General features: G+C 34.5%; 2 protein-coding genes across 2 annotated transcripts; both read right to left on the bottom strand.

The window, feature by feature from the left end:
* Positions 1-296: 296 nt before the first annotated feature.
* On the bottom strand, positions 297-6,091 carry LOC105391584. The gene is made up of 4 exons (XM_011563084.3): positions 5,924-6,091; positions 3,279-3,358; positions 1,651-1,853; positions 297-463 (listed from the first exon to the last, which is right to left on the bottom strand). The coding sequence occupies exons 1-4, from the start codon at positions 6,034-6,036 to the stop codon at positions 329-331; spliced, it is 531 nt and encodes a 176-aa protein (XP_011561386.3). The 5' UTR covers positions 6,037-6,091; the 3' UTR covers positions 297-328.
* Positions 6,092-15,900: 9,809 nt separating this feature from the next.
* LOC119692150 lies at positions 15,901-19,922 on the bottom strand. Its single transcript, XM_038111458.2, has 2 exons — positions 19,186-19,922; positions 15,901-16,578 (listed from the first exon to the last, which is right to left on the bottom strand). Exons 1-2 carry the CDS (start codon positions 19,772-19,774, stop codon positions 16,277-16,279), a joined length of 891 nt encoding a protein of 296 aa, XP_037967386.1. The 5' UTR covers positions 19,775-19,922; the 3' UTR covers positions 15,901-16,276.
* Positions 19,923-20,237: the final 315 nt, after the last annotated feature.

Here is a 20,237-nt window from a genome sequence, read left to right as displayed (position 1 = left end):
TCATGTCACTTTTTATCAGCTATCACTTATTTTCATTCCAAGGAGTCCGATTTAATCTAAACTGACCTCTACGGTAGCGAGAAAACTTTTTCCAACATCAATTTCAAACGTGCCAGTATTTTTTTCAGTTCTAAATTTAAAATCACGAGTGCATAAAAATACAGAGTGCTGCAAAAAGGGTATGGGTACTAAGTTTCTATGGAAAAGGATGAATTTTTTCCCAAATTTCCAAAACTCGTAGAACAAAAGTTGTTCAGAATATCTCCCTGAGTGAACCCCTTTGGGCTTAGTAAACCTTTTTAGCAACAACCTCTATAGTGAATAACATTTAGGACGGTATCTGTGACTTATAGGCGAGGTCATTGGCATCTTGGGCGATGCTTGAAGACCTGGCGTAGGGGTACGAGCCAGCGGAGGCTGTGGGCGCCGACCACTGCGGGGCTGGCTGGTTGAAGTTTGCGATCTGGGAGAGGAAAAAAAAGTTTTAGGGAGGGAGTTTATGCATACAGAGCTACTGGGTAAAATACTTTAAATTTAAACCCATAAATTATATTTAAGGTACTTAAGTATAAAGAAGATTAAGGGCGTCTTGCACAACAAAGTTAAATAAAATTAAATCTATGACCTCTTGCTCTGACTTTATACTGTCAGAGCAAGAGACAAACTATTTAATTTTATTTAACTTTGTTGTGCAAGACGCCCTAAATGTATAAGGTTAGATAAAGATAGATAAAGGTAGAAGGAAGATTTTAAATAATAGAATTTGAAGAATTGTAACAAACGAACTTAACATGGTAAAACCAATGAAAGTAACTAATAGTGCAATTAGTTTCGCAAATACAGGTAACATGTGCCGCATTAATGTGTCACTTACAATGTAGTGTAAGTCTTAGATTAACAATATACGAACAAGATGGAGTGTTAGTGCAAAATAAACAACGTGACAATTAACTCCCCACTTTTAACACTGAGCTTTTTATTTGAATTAGTAGTAGGTACTAAGAAAATGTGTGAATGGTTGTCATAAGATTGAACATAAAACGGTTTGACAGTAAACAAAATGCGGACAGTTTTTCCTTTGTTTTTGTATGTAACATACCATTTTGTTCGAATATTGTTAATCTAAGGTGTAACATGAATTTCGTGTTAACCTCATGCGTGCATAGCAAATCACTGAAGAATTTAAAATAGCGTATAACATAGCCAAATAAAATTGATCGTCACACATGAATAAATTCAAGTAGAAATGGACTAATTGTTTAAGCTAGACATTTCCAAGAAGGCTATAACCATTGAAAAGTTTAATAATACCTTTTTGTAAGAGACTATAGATGAATGAAACGCTCATTCGGTATAATAATCAGGCATTAGGGAGAAATCCACCAATATTTTTATATCTACACTTACACTTGTAAAAAAGGAATGTCTTCGATATACCTAAAGAACGGAAATATGCATGCGCATTTTTTAGATCTAGATGTTACATTTTTCCAACGATGGAAAAACGTTAATATTAAAGATTTTTTTTAAATACTATATTTTTGTCAAAATCTGCTATAATAGTGCCATTTTTCCATTGTTAGATACATGCAACACAAACCATTGTTCAAGCACACCCCTTCTATCTCAAACAAATAAACGAAAACCAACCTTCCCACTCAAATTATTAAGTCCGCCGCCGCTCAGCACCTTCTGAAGACCCAAAGCCGCTGCAGCAAGGAAAGCCAGTTTGGCTACCACCAGCGCTTTCGTCACCAGAAGTGTCAATCCTCCGAATAAGAGACCGATGACGGCGATGACCTTCACGCCTAGACTTGTGAAGAGAGGGGCGTACTTCTTGATTTTGCCGCGTGCTGTTGGAAAAAAATTACTTACATATCTATAGTCAGAATATTTTCAATTCGAAATAAAAACCTGGAAACTAGTATCATCAAAATTACTGCAAAACTAGTAAATATTTCCTAAGTAAGCAATGTTTTTCTATGCACTTATGTTGTGCTACTGTGTATGTCATTATAATTTTAACCGAGTTTCAAAAAAATAGGAGGTTCTCAATTGATCTGTATGTATTTTTTACAATGATGAAATGACGAAAATGATTTTATTGTCTTTTTACGTGTAAGTTTTTTCATAAATAATAAATAAAGAATGTTTTTTTAAGATTATCCGAATCTATAAAATATTGAAATTAAAATTAAACTTCACAAAAACAAAATTTTGATATTTAGGTATACATGAAATAATAATAATTATTTTAAAAACATAATTTTGTTATATTGGTGCTGAACAGTTTTAAATTTTATAAATACAGCAATCGTTCTCGTGTACAAAAACAAAAAAACCGGCCAAGTGCGAGTCGGGCTCGCGCACAAAGGGTTCCGTAGCAGCAAAATTACAGTTAAATCAACCTATCTCAAAAACTATAAGAGATACTTTGATCAAACCAAAAATCGTTGAAAGAGTTAATTAGCATGCATCACCTCTATTTTTTTTAGAATTTTATACCCCGTAGTTATAAAAATAGAGGGGGGGGGACATACTTTTTACGACTTTGAGAGCTGATATCTCAAAAACCGTTCACTTTAAGAAAAATGTTTTTTAGAAAACTTTATATCATTTTAAAAGACCTTTCCATTGATACCCCACACGGGTATGTACATCGAAAAAAAAAAATTCATCCCTCAGTTACATGTATGGGGGGCCCCACCCCCAATTCTTTTTTTTACTATTTAGTGTCATATTTTTGTAGCGGTTCATACAACACATATTCCCATCAAATTTCATCACTGTAGTACTTATAGTTTCCGAGTAAATCGGCTGTGACAGACGGACAGACGGACAGACGGACAGACGGACATGACGAAACTATAAGGGTTCCGTTTTTGCCATTTTGGCTACGGAACCCTAAAAACCTACAAATCAGAACGCAGCACGAAGCGAGCAACTTGAACGAGCCACTTGCACTAGCCGGGGTCGCTGCACTGTTACGTGGCGCGCGCAACACCGCTCGGTCAAGGCTGCGCCGGCCGGTTTCAACGTTCTATTTTTGATTTTGTTTTTTCTTTTTAAGTTCTGTTTGTTTTGTGCCAGTACGGTTGCTTTTGATAAAATGGCCATTCAGGCGATGACGCATACTATTTTACTTTTGACACCGTTATTTTCTTTTTTATTCACAAACAGTTCTGTTGTAGTAACAAGTATGCATCCTGACATATTAAAATATACAGGTTATTGTAAAATTGGGAAAGTTAGCTGGAATATGTTAACTGTTTATGTACCTTCTTCAAACGTCCTCGCAGCGTCCTTCAGTTCACCTGGTTCCACTTTTACATTGAGTCTTTCTTCGCCCGATGCATCTCTAAGAACAATAAAAAAACAAAATATTACATATTATGTAACATCATTATCTCAAACCAACCTGTGTGTGACATTGTGACAATAACCGCAAATTTTTTGAGAAAATTCTTTCAGTTTAGTATTAACAGGGTATACCTATATCGTAATAATCTTTATTGGAATCAAGCATTGTAAACACAAAACATGAAAACCCTGACTTCTTTCTGTTTTTTTAAGTTTTAACGAGTTACTAAAAACTACTGGGAAAGCTGTCCAGATTGACAACATAAAACTAGGTAGGTACCGGCAGAGGCAAGTACCTATTTTGATATTCAATTTTTCAGCGTATTTTGTCAAAAAAAATTTAACCCGACAAAATTAAAAACTCATAACAACATCACATAAAATTTAAATTATCATACGCGTCACTTTCGTCACCCTCAGTCACCTTGTCATTTTCAAATTCCGAACTTTCTCGCATTTTGTAACGGTTAAGGAAAACAATGGCAGTTGAACAGTCAGCTGATTTCATAAAGCATGTGTGGATATAACAAGAAGCCTTTTTAGACACGCTTCGGTATCTCAAATGATTCTTTTGACACAACAATGTATGTAAATAGTATAAGCCCTTTATTATTTTGGCAAGATTATATTTTTATATTTCTTTGGAAAAGCTGCTGGTTATATTTTCTTTTATGTTGATATATTTTGAAAGTTTCGGTAAATAACAAATAGAACCTATAATATTAACCATATTTCATATTAACAATATAAACCACCCATGATATTAAAAATACATTATTTATTCAGTCAAATTATCAATTCAGTCAAATGGTATCCTAGATACTAAAAGCTAATTATGGAAACCTGTAATTGAATTAACACGTTTTTGATAACTATCAGTTTTTACCGGCTAGATAAAATATTATTTTTAAAACATTATTTGTAAGTACACCTAAACGCCCTTTTCTATGTTTAGTTCTTTTATTACAACGGTTGTCTGGAAGAGATCGCTTTGATTTAAGTTTTTTATGGTATGCAAATAAAGATTATTGTATTGTATTGTATAGATGGGGTGACGACTTGCGAAAGGTGGCTGGTTATGATTGGATGCGGAAAGCTAAAGATCGCATCCAGTGGCGTGCTTTGGAGAGGCCTACGTCCAGCAGTGGACTGCTATAGGCTAATGATGACGATGATTAGTTTTTAACCAATTGAATCCCCTGAAACTCTCGCGACATCACGCTTTCGGGAGCTCACTGGTGAAATGTCAATTTCTCCATAGACGGTTAGAGCATAACCAGGGAGTAGTGGTTTACTTTTGACACATCAGAATTCTGTCATGATTTTTATATGGAGATGAAGTTTAATTTATAAATCAATCCCTGTCGGTTACATAACCGACTATTGAGAAATTGGCACTTAACCTGGAATTAAAAGTGTGAACGTGCCAATTGCTCGACAGCACCCGTTCGTTCGTTTATCTTAAGTAATAGAGTAACCCCCTGTCACATTTTGAGACAAAACCAGCTCCGGTGTTTGTTATAATAATAATAATATAATATGTGGGGACATCTCACACACGGTCATCCGACCCCAAGCTAGGCAGAACCTGTGTTATGGGTGTCGGACAACTGATATATCTACACAAATACATAGATAGATACATACTAAATATAAATATCAACAACCAAGACCCGAGTACAAATATCTGTCTTTAAACAAATATTTGCCCCAGCCGGGAATCGAACCCGGGACCTTCGGCATAGCAGTCAGGGTCACTAACCACTACGCCATTCAGCCGTCAGTGTTACCGACACGCAATGACGACTTATTGAAGTTACAAAACTTGGGATCTTTGTAAGGCATACGCTTTCTTATCACATCACGATCTGTATTATCCTCTAAACGAAAGCTCATCGCCTTTTGTATGTAAATTTGTATGAACGAATTCAAAAGTGTAAAGATTACATGATATTATTATCCTGCCATTTAGTAGTGTCATGTAATGAATATCTTAATATAATGTTTCTTACATTTCGTTATTGTAGAGATTTGTTAGGTGATTAATTTGTCATATTAGTTTGAATCGACTGATTCAATTTTTTATACGATTATTATTTTCTCTGAAATACTTTTTGTTAAATTACTTAAAAAGTATAAAATATATTTTTTATAAGTAAAAATTCCTGTTGTTTTGTATCTTTTTTAAAATTAAAGGAATATTTTCTTTTTGTTACATTTTCTATCTACAATATTAAGAGTAGGTACTTTTCCCTGTCAGGTGGCATTACAAAATTACACCCTGTATAATATTATATAGGTTTCTGACTGGTCTGAAATACATAACTAAGACAAAAGATTGCTTATCAATATATCTTCGAAGAAAAACATAGGAACTGAGCTGCCTAGGGTCTCGTGATAAAATAATTTTGCCAGTCCAATAAATTATCAGACACTGACTGCACAGGATTCTTGGGCCAGGAAGCACCGGACGTATATATTTATCGATCTATTCGACACTTAGGGAAGATCCATCCATGCATTCGTGCACAAAAAAAAACAAAACACCACATAACCCACTTACTTTTCAATAGCAACTCCTTTGAACAGCTCAATCCTTCCGTCATCGTTATCCGTTGCTCCAGGGGCCGCCCTGACAACTGCCACAGCAAATAACAGAACACACAGCACTTTCATTTTTAAATTTTGAATTTAGAATAGAAGGTTCCAATTTCAAATGTCGTCCGCAAAGGTTCGGGGTTGAATGAGGAAGAACAGGATCACGCGAGTGCTTTTATATTTAGGCGCTCGGTAAACGCTCCGGCTTGAGATTTGGTGATGAGTGTACTTGGTTGTGTAGTGAGATGGTACGGATTTGATACTTGCATTTGAAGCTGGTGGTTAAGGTTTTATGAACTTGGTCTGAATTAAAAACCTATTCTATTCTATTCTATTCTAAGGATATGTTGTTTGGTAGTTTTGCTGAGGGTTATTTTTTTTTTAAATAATGGGATTCGCGACAGCTCGTTAACAAATTAACAATACTAAACCCAAATAAGTCTTTGTCTGGATTGAAGACATGTCTATTATAATAAAGTTATTTATCATTCATGATTAATTATACAGGGTGTTGCAAAAAGGGTATACTAAGCCGAAACCTACATGTGCAGCATGGTATATCTAAGCCCGAAACTGAAATCATAACTTCAAAATTAGCAAAAAAAAAATATTCAATTTCCATACAAACTATGTTGGTCACGTGACTTTTTTACTATGGAGAATGTTTTTTTTTTCGCAACACCCTGTATAGGTGTAGTCACACAAAAGGACACAGCTTTAATAACAATAATACGTAAAATTTGTAATACTGTAACATAAAAGTAAATTATTATATTTTTCTGTTTGAAAAAGTTGTTACCTACCTAAAGTTAAATATCTTCAACCAATTATTAATGTAAAGTGGGATAGCTTCACCTAATGTAAAATTTATTTTATTTTATAATAACAACAATAATTATACCGTTATTCTCTTTAAAAACCAAAGAAAATATAGAAAAAGTATCAAAACCTGTAAGTTAGGCTGTAAGTTCAAACGCTCATTCATATATCCACGGTTCACGGTTCAAATAGAAACAAACTTTGACAATGAAAAGGCGTGACAAGTGAAGGAAAATGTGCTTACATGAAGACACATTAGAGTACATAATCACACTTGTTTATGTTGTTTGATACTCTTACATATGAGTAAGCATTTGTTTATGCACTGTTATAAATATATACCATTTATTTCACAGTTTAACAGACACATTTAGTCTTTCTTCCTATATATTTTTTACAACGTATTTAAAGATCAGTTAAAATTAATAAAATGTTATATGCTAATTATGGAGCATGCACTTAGAATAGACCTACTTATAATATATGTATACGCCACATAGGTACCCCTTAAGAACTGGTTCTGGCAGAATTATCAGCGCTATATATATATATACACACTTATATATGTAGCACATGCTGAGTCTGAACCATTTCGCTATCACTGTGCACGACATGGAGATTGGCAACCATAAAATATTGTTTAACTATTTATTTAATGTATAAGCTGTGTACCTACCTAATTTGTATTGTTATGTGATTTTCCATGTTGTGTATTCTTGAAGGCGAATAAACTATTTCTTTCTTTCTTTCTTTCTTTCTTTGTTTACAATCATTTGCTAAACTAAATAAAAGTTTTTTTTTTTGTTTTACTTAGAGTCATTTATGTTTTAATATAACAATTTTTGCGTAGTAGCTTACTTGTAGATTATCTTCTCCTGAAGAAGTTTTAATTTTTCTACACTCCAGGATAATCTGGTTTCTATCCTTAGAAACCTTCACAACGGGAAGAGTAGAGTCTAGCCTATAAGAAGACGTACCTATATTGACTATGACAGAATGTCATCATAATAAAAGTGTGCCAAGAGTTGTATATTACACCCTGTATATCTTATATCACCATTATTATCAGTTAAAAACCTGAACGGTTTCTGTGTACCTATAATATATTTTAGTAGCAGCGTAACTTATTTAAAGTTTCTTGAAATACTAAATAAAACTTTTTACTTATGTTATTTACATAACCGTCAAACGTATTCAAAAATGAAAGAGAAACCTTCATAAATAAATAATTTAAAAAGTTTCTTTCATTCGTATAGGCATTTGTATTGTACACACAACTTATTACCCTGACTAAGTACCTATGTTTTGTGTTAGAAATGTTAATCTTGATGTTCCGATTCCGATATTGAACTAAGTACTTTAATTTGACATGAATCATAAGCTATCGGCCAAGTTTTACATAACCCTCTTCACTGATCTAATTCAACCAACAAAGGATTTTCTCTACATGACAAATAGTTTTTATTCCATATATTATATACAGGTGAAAGTTGGTGACATCCTGTATACAGCGATGTTATGAATAGCCCTGTATTTGCCAAGTAGGCTGCTTCTTTGTTGGTGATTGAGGAACTGCCAAAAATACGTTTTAGAAACCTTTAAGTATTCTTCGTCGATAATGAATCACTGCAGTTGACGCTTTTGGGTCTCAAATAGTAATTATTTACCTGAGGCCTAAGATCGCCATGATACCTACATTATTTTATAAAAAATATTATGCTCACGACTATAATCCCCGAAGGGCTAGTCAGAGGTGACTCGTAAGCGCAACCCGCTTTTCGCTGTATATTGGTACTCACGTGATAAGTTGCGAGCCTTAAATTTTACTGTACTTTCTTTGATACCTTATATTTTTTCAATCAACAGCAACATTTTCTTTCCGTAAAAATTCAATATTACCTAAAATATTACACAATAAGATGCCCAAACTACCCAAAATAGAAATTGGTCTACACGTGTCGACTCAAGGATAGATCATAGACCTCAAAGGAGCTAACTTTCACCGAAATTGGGTTCATTGACAGACCCTCGGGAGCCAAGGTCACGGGCAAACTTAGGCGCTTTCTATTTGTATGCAACGAAGTATATGGCAGGATTGAAGATTAATCATTTTATTAAATGCATAAAGTGATTCATAATGAGAAATCATTAATCAAATTAAAAACGTACCTACAAAGCAAATTTTCAGTGCTAATCCAACATAATATGATGTAATAATTTATGAGCAAGCCTAGTTCTATCGCGAAGTCAGAACAAAATAACATTGACAAAGTAATAATTGTAGAATTCTATAGCTTTATGAATCCGATAATCATTGTCATAAGAAGTTCACGGTGGCCTGCGCCTAAAAGTATACAGGCGGTGTTTTTAAAATAGCGATCTCAAGCTCACATGCTGCTCAAGCACATCCACATAAACACCACTGCTACACACATCACACACAACACGTCCCCGGATTTATAACAGATGTAGCTGATCCCTTCATCATCAGGGATCGCTATTTTAAAAACTCCGCCTGTATACTTTTAGGCGCAGGCCACCGTACACTGGACTGATGACATTACACAAGTGGCGTTTATCAAATTAAATTGATAGAAGTAAATCCTAGAATATAAAATACGACAAATAAGTCAACGATAACGTTTTGCATAAATTATTATGAACACTAACAGCACAAAGGATGAAAAACTGTGAATATCTTTCTTAAACACAACCTTACATGGCATTCTATGTTTTTTATTGGAATACTTTTCAGATCTTACATATTACCTACTGCCCATTTCTAACATGAATATTACGTAATAAAACACAATTAGGTTGTAAATAGGTACTGTGAGAGTAACTAAACTCTTTGTCTTAATTTTGTTTACAAAGTGCACAATTAATGGGATTTATCATCCATCGACCATCATTCATTTATCATCAGTTCATAACCATCCACTGCTAGACCTAGCCCTCTCTCAAGTCACGCCACAATACTCTGTCCTCAGCCTTCATCATACAGCCAATTCTTCCTGCTGCCGCTTCACTGGTTCGTTATCGACGTAGATAAACGTAACTTTATCGCGATACGTCATGAATACCCGTGCCGCCGCCCGCCTGTGAGGTTACTAAACTCTGTAAATTGAATAAACAAGATAGTGTTTCATATGCTAGATAGACTCACGGGCAATGAAAAAGTGCCAGTGAGTAAAGCACCAAATTACTCATAAGCGGTAAACCCTATTTTAATGACGCCTTTTCAATATTCAACTACGTTTAATTTAAAACCGACTTCAAAAAACCACTAAAATGTAAGAAATAATTTAAGGTTTACACAAATTCTACTCGTATGAGACAGTACAAATATACCTAAGCAGGAACTGTTCTTTTTTGATGTTGGTGCGGTGGACAAAGTAATCTGAAGAAATATGGCACCAACTTCAAAAAAGAACAGTTCCTGCTTAGGTATATTTGTACTGTCTCATACGAGTAGAATTTGTGTAAACCTTAAATTATTTCTTACATTTTAGTGGTTTTTTGAAGTCGGTTTTTTAATTTTTTTAATTATTATTTTATTTAATAGTTTTTAGTTTATTTGTAATAATTTTCAATCAAAAGTAAGGTGCAAATGATACCAAAATGTCCTACTAATCAATACGAATCATTCAAGCCTAAACACGAAGTAGTTGCTATATACCGTTGAGGAGTTCCCCTGACTGCCTTCCGTTTCCATCATCAGATCAGCTCAAGGTCACCATCATATTTTTTTGTTATAAGAACTATATTTACGTTCTTAATTTCATTAGAATCGGTTAATATGTGCCCAAAATTGAAATTCATACCCTGTTTTTACCCCTTTACCCACCCTTGGGGGTGAGATAAAATTCTGAAAAAAAAATGGGACCACCTGGAAGCTCAACCCAATACAACAAAAAAAGAATTTTCAAAATCGGTTCATAAACGGCGGAGTAATCGGTGAACATACATAAAAAAAAAAATAAAAAAAAAAAAAAAAAGTTTATATTTTGTTTAAATTTCCTATTAAGGTGAACTGTTTCTTTAGTATTACATGAGTGTATTACAGGTATCGTCACAATATTGTACCTACCCGATGGTCTTTGATAAAAAATAGTAGGAATCGATGGTATAAATTTGGACATTCATTATAAATATGTAAATAAAATAAATAATATATAACTTATTGGTCATGTCACGGGCAGGATTCGAACCCGCATCTATGTCATGGGAAGCAGGAATTATAATAAAAAAGGCACATATTTTTACCTTTTATTACAGGTATATTTATTTACATCTTTGGTTATATTATAATAGGTATAAAAAATCATATTTTCTATTTATATTGACTTACTTAATTCATAAAATATAGTAATTTTCTCAAAAATAAATGCAATGTTTAATACTATCTGGTATTGATGTTACTAATTACCTACCTAATAAAGTTCCTATCTAGGTATACATAATTATAGAATCGTGTTTGGCGCAGCAGGCGTACTGAAATATAATTTTCGAAAATATTCAGTGACCTTGTACCAAAAATTACATCATAAATGACAATTTTGTTCATATTATGTATTATTATGTATTATTGAAATAATCTTTTCTTTACAAAATTAGAAATAAAACATTAAATAAAAATAATAATATAGTGTTAATAATATCAAGATTACCTTTTAATTATCATCATCATCATCATCATCGGCCACAACATCTGTTAAACATTATTGTTGCAACACTTGTAGCTCTATGGGGGGTAAGTACAGGCAACAAAAGGATTTTTATCCACGACTTGTGTAAACCGATACGTCCTATGTGTCACAAGAGAAAGATACTATAAAATTAGCACTCTACGAATTATCTATCATTTCTCGGTACATTTTAATGTGAAAAAATAAGTGCTAGAGGTGGATACGTATCTTTTTTGCTGACTATGGGGCGTCATACTTGTCACGCAATCGGCACGATTCAAACTTTGCGTGAAATTCGTTCGTCGATTTAGAGAGTGACCCTTCTGTTCCTATGTATAAGTAAAAACAACATTACGAGATCATAGGAACGAAATCGCCTCTCTTATAGTGACTATCGTAGTAATGGTCTTCAGTCTTGGTAGGAACTTGGATGATTTCCACTTGAGTCTTCTCGTCCTTCCTGTCTTGATAGCGGTGTGTGTGATCAAACATACCCTTGATGCTTAGGAAGGAAGCCAGGATAGTCGAGAAGAAACCCATTAGGAATCCTGAAAAAATGTATTTATGAATATTATTATGTATTTTTTTCAGTTTGGTAAAGTCAAGAAACCAGAAGGGGGTAAGTTAGCTGGCAATACTGAGCTACTTTTGTTTTAGTGTCCATCGTAGGTATACTGTTAATCTAAGTTTAAAACATAGTTTGCTTTAAGAAATAAGGGTGCCTATTGTACTGTTTTTTTTTTAGTTTATATGATATTTTTTTATATTTCCTTTGGTGTATTGTAATAAAGTGTACCTAATGTATAGTAAAACCGATATTATAAGATGCTGAGAAGTAATTTACTTATGTACCATACCTTTAGCAGACATGAACGCCAAAGCTTTTAGGGCAATTGGAATAAGAATACTCTTCGCGGCCAACAGACCCAAAATTAGAGGAAGAATATATTTCTTCTTATTCATTCCATTTTTGTTCCGTTTTGACTTCCGCCGTTTGCCATTTTTCTTCAGTATTTTGAAAACACACTTTTTGACTTTTCCTTTCCTTTTGGATTTTTTGGCGTGTTTTTTCTTCGCTTTCTTGTGTCTCCCTTCAGCTTTTTTTGGTGCGTTTGTTACTGCTAAAGCTCTGGATGATTCTGAAAATAATAAATATTGTATGACTCTGAGTTATTTATGAAGAGCTGCAATAAAAATCTCTCTACAATGGTGACCGCCTAACATTGGCATAAGAATTTGGAATTCAATGTGTATGAAATACGTTCTTTTATGCCACAAATGTTAACAGCCAACCGTTTAACTATAAGTATTTAGTACAAATATCTCTTTATATCGGAAAATGCTAAACATTGTAACTGGTAACTATGTTAATTCTATAATATATATTTTTTTTTAATTTTAGATTATTATTATCATTTTTTTTAACTTTGAACATTGAAGTTATATTTATATAGGTACACAATTAATTTTTATTTATTTATGTAGCCGATTCAGTGTCCCACTGCTGGGCAAAGGCCTCCCCATGTTTACTCCACCTGGACAGATTTTTGCCGGATTGGCGTCAGGTGGTCGACAGCAGAGACGTGTGGAGTAAACACAATTAATATACATATAAAATCTAAATATCTATCTTAAATAATCTTAAATAAATAAACAAAGAATTATATTATAATAACTAACTACCTATGTAATACCTATTATTTATTCCAATAACCAAGAAACCAATATACGGAAAAAAAATACAAACATACCTTGCAAAGACCGCCCCAAACTGACAGGAGTGATCAACCATTCCAACGGTTTCGTATCATTCATTTGCACATTAACAAAATTCTCACCACCACCCTGTCCAAACCCAAACAAAGCTTCAGTCTTTACAATACCATAATTACTACTGTTCTCCAAAACCAACCCTCCAGGCAACATGGTTATAAACGACCCGCCAAGGTCAACAGTTAAAGAACATGTGAGGCTGTTGAGAAATAAAGCGTAGCATTTATAGCACCGTCAAAATTGGCCCATACTCGCCTTTGAAGCGTACACTTTTAATTCTACAGTATGTGCTTATGGCGCATTAAGGGGACTAATGAGTCAACAGAGAAAGCCAATTTCTTTAATTACTTTTTCATGGTTTCTCTCAATCCTTGATTTTCTATGGAATGGTGTTTTCTAGGTTTTCTTGGACTTGCTTGAACATATTAATTTAAGTGGGAGATGACCCGTGTAATGGTTATTGCAAAGTAACTAATTAAAAAGCAAATAGGTAATAATAGACATCAGGACAAAACTGTAAAGTTTATATCTTAGCTTTTTGTTGTTGTTAAGAAAGAAGAATAAGAGATAAAAATACGAGAAATATCTGTTATTTATCCATAAAATCTCTCTCTATCATTATGCCACAAGCTCTTCAGAAATGAAGAAAAACATCGTGAGGAAACGTGAACATCCAGATTATAGAATATTTGTACCCTAAGCGCATTGTACTCATTCAAAAATGGCATTACGACTCGCGACCTATCACATCGTGCCTTTAAAAGTACAGCGAAAAGCGGGTAGCTCACTTGCGAGTCACCCCTGACTACCACTTTAGGGCTTACAGTCGTATGCATAATTTAAATGTAGAATATGAATCTAAAATAAAGTTATTCATGAGATGATTACATATTGACGTGCGTAGTGTATAACGATCCAGTTCCCAGGTTACAAAAAAATGTTTAAAATTTAATTTATCTGATCTGTGCTTTAATCTGATAAACTCTTTTAAAGACTTATACAAGATTATGGCATTAGATGCGTTCATGAAAACTTGAATGTAATAATGGAAGTTTTGTTTATTTATTGTGACTATTAAGAAAATGGGCTCACAAGTCACTCACAAGCTCACAACGCTGCGCCGGCCCAAATATTTGTATTTGACGACTGAAAGGTGTAATGGTCCAAGGTCCTGGGTTCGATCCCCGGCCGGGGAAAATATTGATTTAATTTTGTACTCGGGTCTTGGTTGCTAATATGTTTCTATCTGTATGTCTGTATCTGTGTAGATATATCAGCTGTGCGATACCCATGTTACATACAGGCTGTGCCTAGCTTGGGTGTCGGATGGCGGCATGTGAGATGTCCTTACATATAGTACCTACCTATATTGTTTACTGGTTAAATACCTACTTTAGATTTCTAAGCTTATTATTACAATGTGCTTTGTGACTTGAATACATACCAATTAAAATTTTATGAAATGCGATAAATGTTTGATAATTGTAATGTAACTGTGCATCAGTCATGTAAGCATTTTGAAAGGATACATTAGATCTTTCGGTTACTGTTAAGATTGTAGTTTTTAGAAAAAATATAAAGTAAGCCTAAACGAATCTCATCATATTAGTTATTTCTAAAAGCACAATTTTAATATGATTGGATTCAAAATCGTGATTTAAAATACTGAGCTTGTCAATCAAATCTATGACTTCTAACCTCTAAGTAATAGTATGATCCCATTTAAACAAAATTAGTTGTACGAGTAATCAACCACTTAAAGGTTTCTTATAACGCAAGTGTTTAAAGCAAAATGCCATATTCATCGTAGTAAATTCAAATGGTTCCATTCTATTTATATATGCCTGTGTCTGTATGTGTCTATGTTTGTCATCATGGCTCCTAAAGTATAAGCCGACCAAATTACGGTTTTATATTTTCCTAAAATCTAGCTTCAATTGTTCCGAAAAGAAAAATCTAAATAAAACGACTACAATAATTTCTAGGGCCACCTAACCTGGAACGGTTATTGACAGAATCAATTAGCTATGAACTGGAGAAAGTTTCATAATAACACGTTAGTCACGCTACCAAATTTACTGTCGAAATTCCTATTATTAAATGATAATACCTATCACTTAAAAAACAGTTCATAAAACTTCAATTAAACTTTCCTAATAATGAGCCGTTTAAACATCTATCGGCAGGATGACTTGAAAAATTGCATCAATTTGGTATTCTTGTGTAATAGAAATTTCTTTTACAAAAGGTACTTCAATTCAGATATTTTATAGAGATGGATCAATTGTTTTCTGAACTAGAGCGTGGATTGTCAGAGCTATCATTATTCGCGCTATATGATTTCAATTGGCTGATCGTTTGAATCTACCTTGTATTTTTAAGCACATTACAGAAATCCGCTTTTACTTTTACTCGCAATTTATTGTAATCGCATAATTTAAAGTATTTTCTCATGTTATAATGAGATTTAAAACTATGTTTTGGTATAGAAGATAGGTTAGGTTTTAAAGATAAAATTACTGACTCTGTATCACGCGATGCAAAATATTAAAGTCCTATTATTTTATATGTATAAGTGGCTGCCTATTATTTCCTATCATAATAATTTCAACAGTTATTTTTAGGTTATAAAAGACAATAAAAAACTTAACCACTCAAAGCATGTGCTTATATTTCAGTGTACAAATCATTACATATTTTGTAAATCAATCATTTGTGAACGAACTTCATTGGTAACTACATTAACGACGCTATTAACATTCGGTTGGAATCAACTTAAAGTTAAAACTTAGAATACATTAAATAAATTACTTACAATCAAAACAATAAATAGGAAACGCGAACTAACGGAAACAATATTTACAACAGTGACAGTCACAGCCGGCGTCGGGAAATACGACGCTCGTTTAAAAACAGTTCACAACAGTTAAAATGATACAAATGCACGTCCAAACTAGACTAGCCTACGGCGAAACACTGATCTCCTTAATTAAGATTGGATGGCCACTCGAGTACGTCGACTTTATTCTATTTCACACTTAATAACTTCCCTTTTGTAGTCCCATGGTCGCTGCGAAGAGCGCAAAGAAGAATCCAGCCAATCCCGTTGCTCCTACAAGCAGAACCAATCCACCAATCACCATCGGGATCATTGCGAAGAACTTCAGTTTGTAAGCCAATAGGAGCGGCAGCATGTATTTCGCGTATTTCTTTGGCTTCAGTTTGGTTCCCTTGGGTTTCGTCTTCTTCTTAGCTTCGGCTCCGTCCCTCTCTTCGTATTCTGCGTCTTCTTCGTCGTCGTCTTCTATCGCTTCCTTGCTGTCTTCATCCTCGCCAAATACTGAAAGAGAAACATGTTTCTGTTGTAATTTTTTTCATTTTAAATTTATAATGGAAGGACTCGGTGTGTCTCACCAAATAATTAGAGAACTGAAAATGTAAAAACATAAATTTTCCATGTTTTTTACTTTTTCGGTCTATTACAGGTTTCCAAAGACAGCTATGATAAAATAATTTAGGCCGAGACTTTGATACCTAGAATAAATGTGAACCGCCAATAATAGCGCTGTATCTTATCTACCATAGTAAGTTTTACTTAAATTGTGCCTGCCTAAGGTTCCGCTCACTACATGAGAGTTGACGGCGGCAAAGAGTCGCCTACTCTATATTTTCTATATGCGAGCCCAGGTCGTCGCCTACTGAGGAAGTCAATGCAGAAACATGGCGTGGGCGAGGTGCAGGCGAGGGGAGAACTTGACATTGTAAATGAAACATAATTTCCGGTAAAAGCCGATGCGACGCCACCGCGGCGCCGTTTTAACGCCGCCTCAACACCACCTCGACTCTAGCAGTGGTCGGAGCGCCTTACTTGACGTTTTCAGTTGTGAAACTGACGGACAATATAAGCGATGGAAATACATTGTATATATCTTCTAGAGCTTAAAAGGGTTTTTTGATTTAAGACAATAGTTTAGCATAGTATTCTTAAATATGATTGCAATACAAAAACACTTGCGAATACTGTGTTTCTTAATTAGTCAGAAATAACATGCGTGAATATTTTATGTAATTAGGTATGTGTTAAGATTTGCAATTGAAAATTGGGCTGATTTATGCCAAGTAGAAATAAAAATTAACGTTAATTTATGAGCTGCGAAATGAATAATTTCATTGAAACCTATGCATATGCATGTCGGAATGCGTAGGAATAAAAGAAAACACTTTTCCTTTTATAACTCTAAGTGTGTAGAGGTACTTAGATACAGTAAGCTTGCGTCTAACGCGCAATAATTATAGTAGATCAAAGATAAAGTAATGACAATTTTATGGTGTCTTGTTATATAAATCATATTTTATACTGTGTGATAGATGAAATTTTTGTCTTGAAATAAAATTAAATTGAGCATTTTCGGTCTATTACGTTAAATTTACTGCACGCAAATCTAACCGAACAATGCAAATCTCAGCTGAATGTTTTCAAACTATGTGATAGATACAAGGAACTAGAATTGTCTGAATTCGCTTGTATCATATTTTTTTCTTTCAAGGGTTACATCATTCTTTATCACCATCAGCTGGATATAGGGCTCTCCCAAAGAGCGCCAGAATACTCTGTCCTCGGCCTTCTTCATCCAGCTCTCTACTGGTCTGTCTGGTAGGTCATTGGTCCAGACGGCTGGAGAGCATCCCAAGTTTAACTACTCAACTAACGTCATCGGTTCGCAGAATTTAATTTCTGCACCCTCTTTTTACCCCCATGCTTTTTAGGGTAGAATCAATATAACCGTATTCCGTTTCCAATGTGGTGGTTTATAAATTGATTATACCATTTCTCTGAGTTCTTAAAACTGAAATGACTTTGGTATAATATTATTGTATGACTTGTATATTTGATACAAAATCTCTAATCGAACCTTTCATAAATTATGAAAATTATAACGCTTTAATAAATTCTCCCTATTTTGTGATGTAATGTTTTCCTTAATGTATTTTAAATAAAAAAAAAGTGTACATACATCTTCATATCGTTATAGATTTCTAAATAAACGTTTTATTTGTATTCCGATCCGCTAATCCACTAATTACGGCGACAAATCATCAATTACTACTTAAAACAGTAAACGTTAAACGCTAATAAACAAACAACGAACGTCAAAGCGTCTAATTTTGTATTCCTAATCGCGACTCAGTGTACCGTGACTTGAAATTGCCCTGTCCACTTGATCACGGAGCGAAGCAAGCTATTCGTAATAGCGATTTTTCATTCTATCGATCCAGTAAATTAGGTACTAGATATCATAGTGTTTACGATAAACGTTTCTAGAGAGTGAAGACAGGGGGTGGTGCCGGCGGGAATCGAACTGTGGTCAGTGTAAACGGTGATGGTGAAATACGCGATGGTATTTATTTTGTTGATGTTTTTATAGAAATTTATTGTAAGGAAGGAAGTTTAGAAGAAAATATCTTAACTGTAAGAATCAAGGATTTGTTTTAAATAAAGAAAAAAGTAATTGTTATACAAAGGTTTTAAGAAATTAATAATTAGAACATCATTATGAGAGAGTATAGGTATAGCTATTTTAAGGCTATATGCGAAGTCAGTAAGGAGTAAATGGGAACCTAAAGTAGAAGGGAACCAATCTCAATGATGGCTTAATGTCAAAACCCTTTAGGGCTGTTATCTCTATTCAGAAATTACTCCATAATTTGCTCCGCTTCGCAACTCTACACCATAAAACCTTAAACATAGGGTGAAGGAAGGAACTTTGTAACTCTAAGGGCTGATTTTTCAATAGTCATATAAAAATTATCTGAGGAATAATTCTGATGGTGACGCATCTGAATCAGTGACGGCAAAATTAATTTAGTAAAAACAATTTTATTCCTCAGGTAACATTTATCTGACCTTTGTAAAACCCGTTCTAAAATAAATAAGAGAAATACTAACTCGTAGACCATGATCGGCTTTGGGCGACGTCTTCCTTGTATCCATCAGGCTTCTCAATTTCAGGCTCTACATCCTCATCCAGCGACCGCCTCTCGTACTCTGACCTCAGCAGGGGAATGATCTTCGGATGGAAAGTCCCTCCAGCCAGCGGGTTGTATGTTTCCTCACTCAAGTTCTTCCTTTTCACTTCGGCAATTGGAAAGTAATTACCGGGTAAAAGGACATCAGATTTGTAAGTAGAGTCGTCAGTGTAGTGGATGCTTCTTTCTACTTGTGAAGGTTCGTCTCTTCTTAAAGGTATTGCCCGGGGTTTGAAGGCATATGTCGTATACGGGTGGAGTTGCACTTGCATTTTTGGTTTTCTCGCTGTCCGTGTAGGCTCACTTGCTTCGTACGTCGGTTCTATGAGTATAGAAGCACTGGTCACGTTCACAACAGCAGTCCTTGCCCCATCACTTCTCGAGGAGCTCGTCAAAGACCACAATTTGGTCAATTTATTCTCATATTCATTTCCAACATCGGCACTCACAATTAGAACTACTAAACTAATCACCACCGATATCTGACAGTGCAAATCCTGGGTCTTCATCTTGTTAGATTAATTAGAGCTTATCAATCAAACTATGTGTCACTGGTTACACAACGTTCACTTCACTTTCGTTGTTGTTATTGTTGCTAATAAACTGTTTTTTTCTATTGCCGCATACCACCCGTTCGTACAACCATTTTGTTGCAAGCGATCGCGTAAAACTGAATCACTGTTGTTTGTAGACGTTATATTTATACATGTCTATGTATAAACTTGCGTTTTTCCCGAGTATTCACGGTCGGATGGGCTCGCGGAACCTTCGCAGTGGCTCAGCAGCAATTCCGATACAGGTGAAAAAGTTGCCGAAATTAAAAAATCGTCGCGTGCCATTACCAGGGCAGCACGCGTGGGTTGCTCCGGTAATGGCCCGGCTGAGTTCCCCCAATACAGACAATTTCCTCTAGTTGATGGGGTGCTTGATACGTAATTTCTGTTGTTAGTCGAAAGTACAATTTTCATGTCA

This window comes from Plutella xylostella, chromosome 26, assembly GCF_932276165.1.
Source record: "Plutella xylostella chromosome 26, ilPluXylo3.1, whole genome shotgun sequence".
NCBI lineage: Eukaryota > Metazoa > Arthropoda > Insecta > Lepidoptera > Plutellidae > Plutella > Plutella xylostella.
This window is presented reverse-complemented; position numbering and strand designations above follow the sequence as displayed.

Coding starts and splice junctions, on each gene's coding strand:
- LOC105391584 (XM_011563084.3), bottom strand. CDS start 6,036: ATGAAAGTGCTGTGTGTTCTGTTATTTGCTGTGGCAGTTGTCAGGGCG. Junction 3,359..5,923: donor AAAGGAGTTGCTATTGAAAA/GTAAGTGGGTTA, acceptor TATTGTTCTTAG/AGATGCATCGGGCGAAGAAA. Junction 1,854..3,278: donor TGCGAGGACGTTTGAAGAAG/GTACATAAACAG, acceptor TTTTTCCAACAG/CACGCGGCAAAATCAAGAAG.
- LOC119692150 (XM_038111458.2), bottom strand. CDS start 19,774: ATGAAGACCCAGGATTTGCACTGTCAGATATCGGTGGTGATTAGTTTA. Junction 16,579..19,185: donor AAGCCGATCATGGTCTACGA/GTTAGTATTTCT, acceptor TTTCTCTTTCAG/TATTTGGCGAGGATGAAGAC.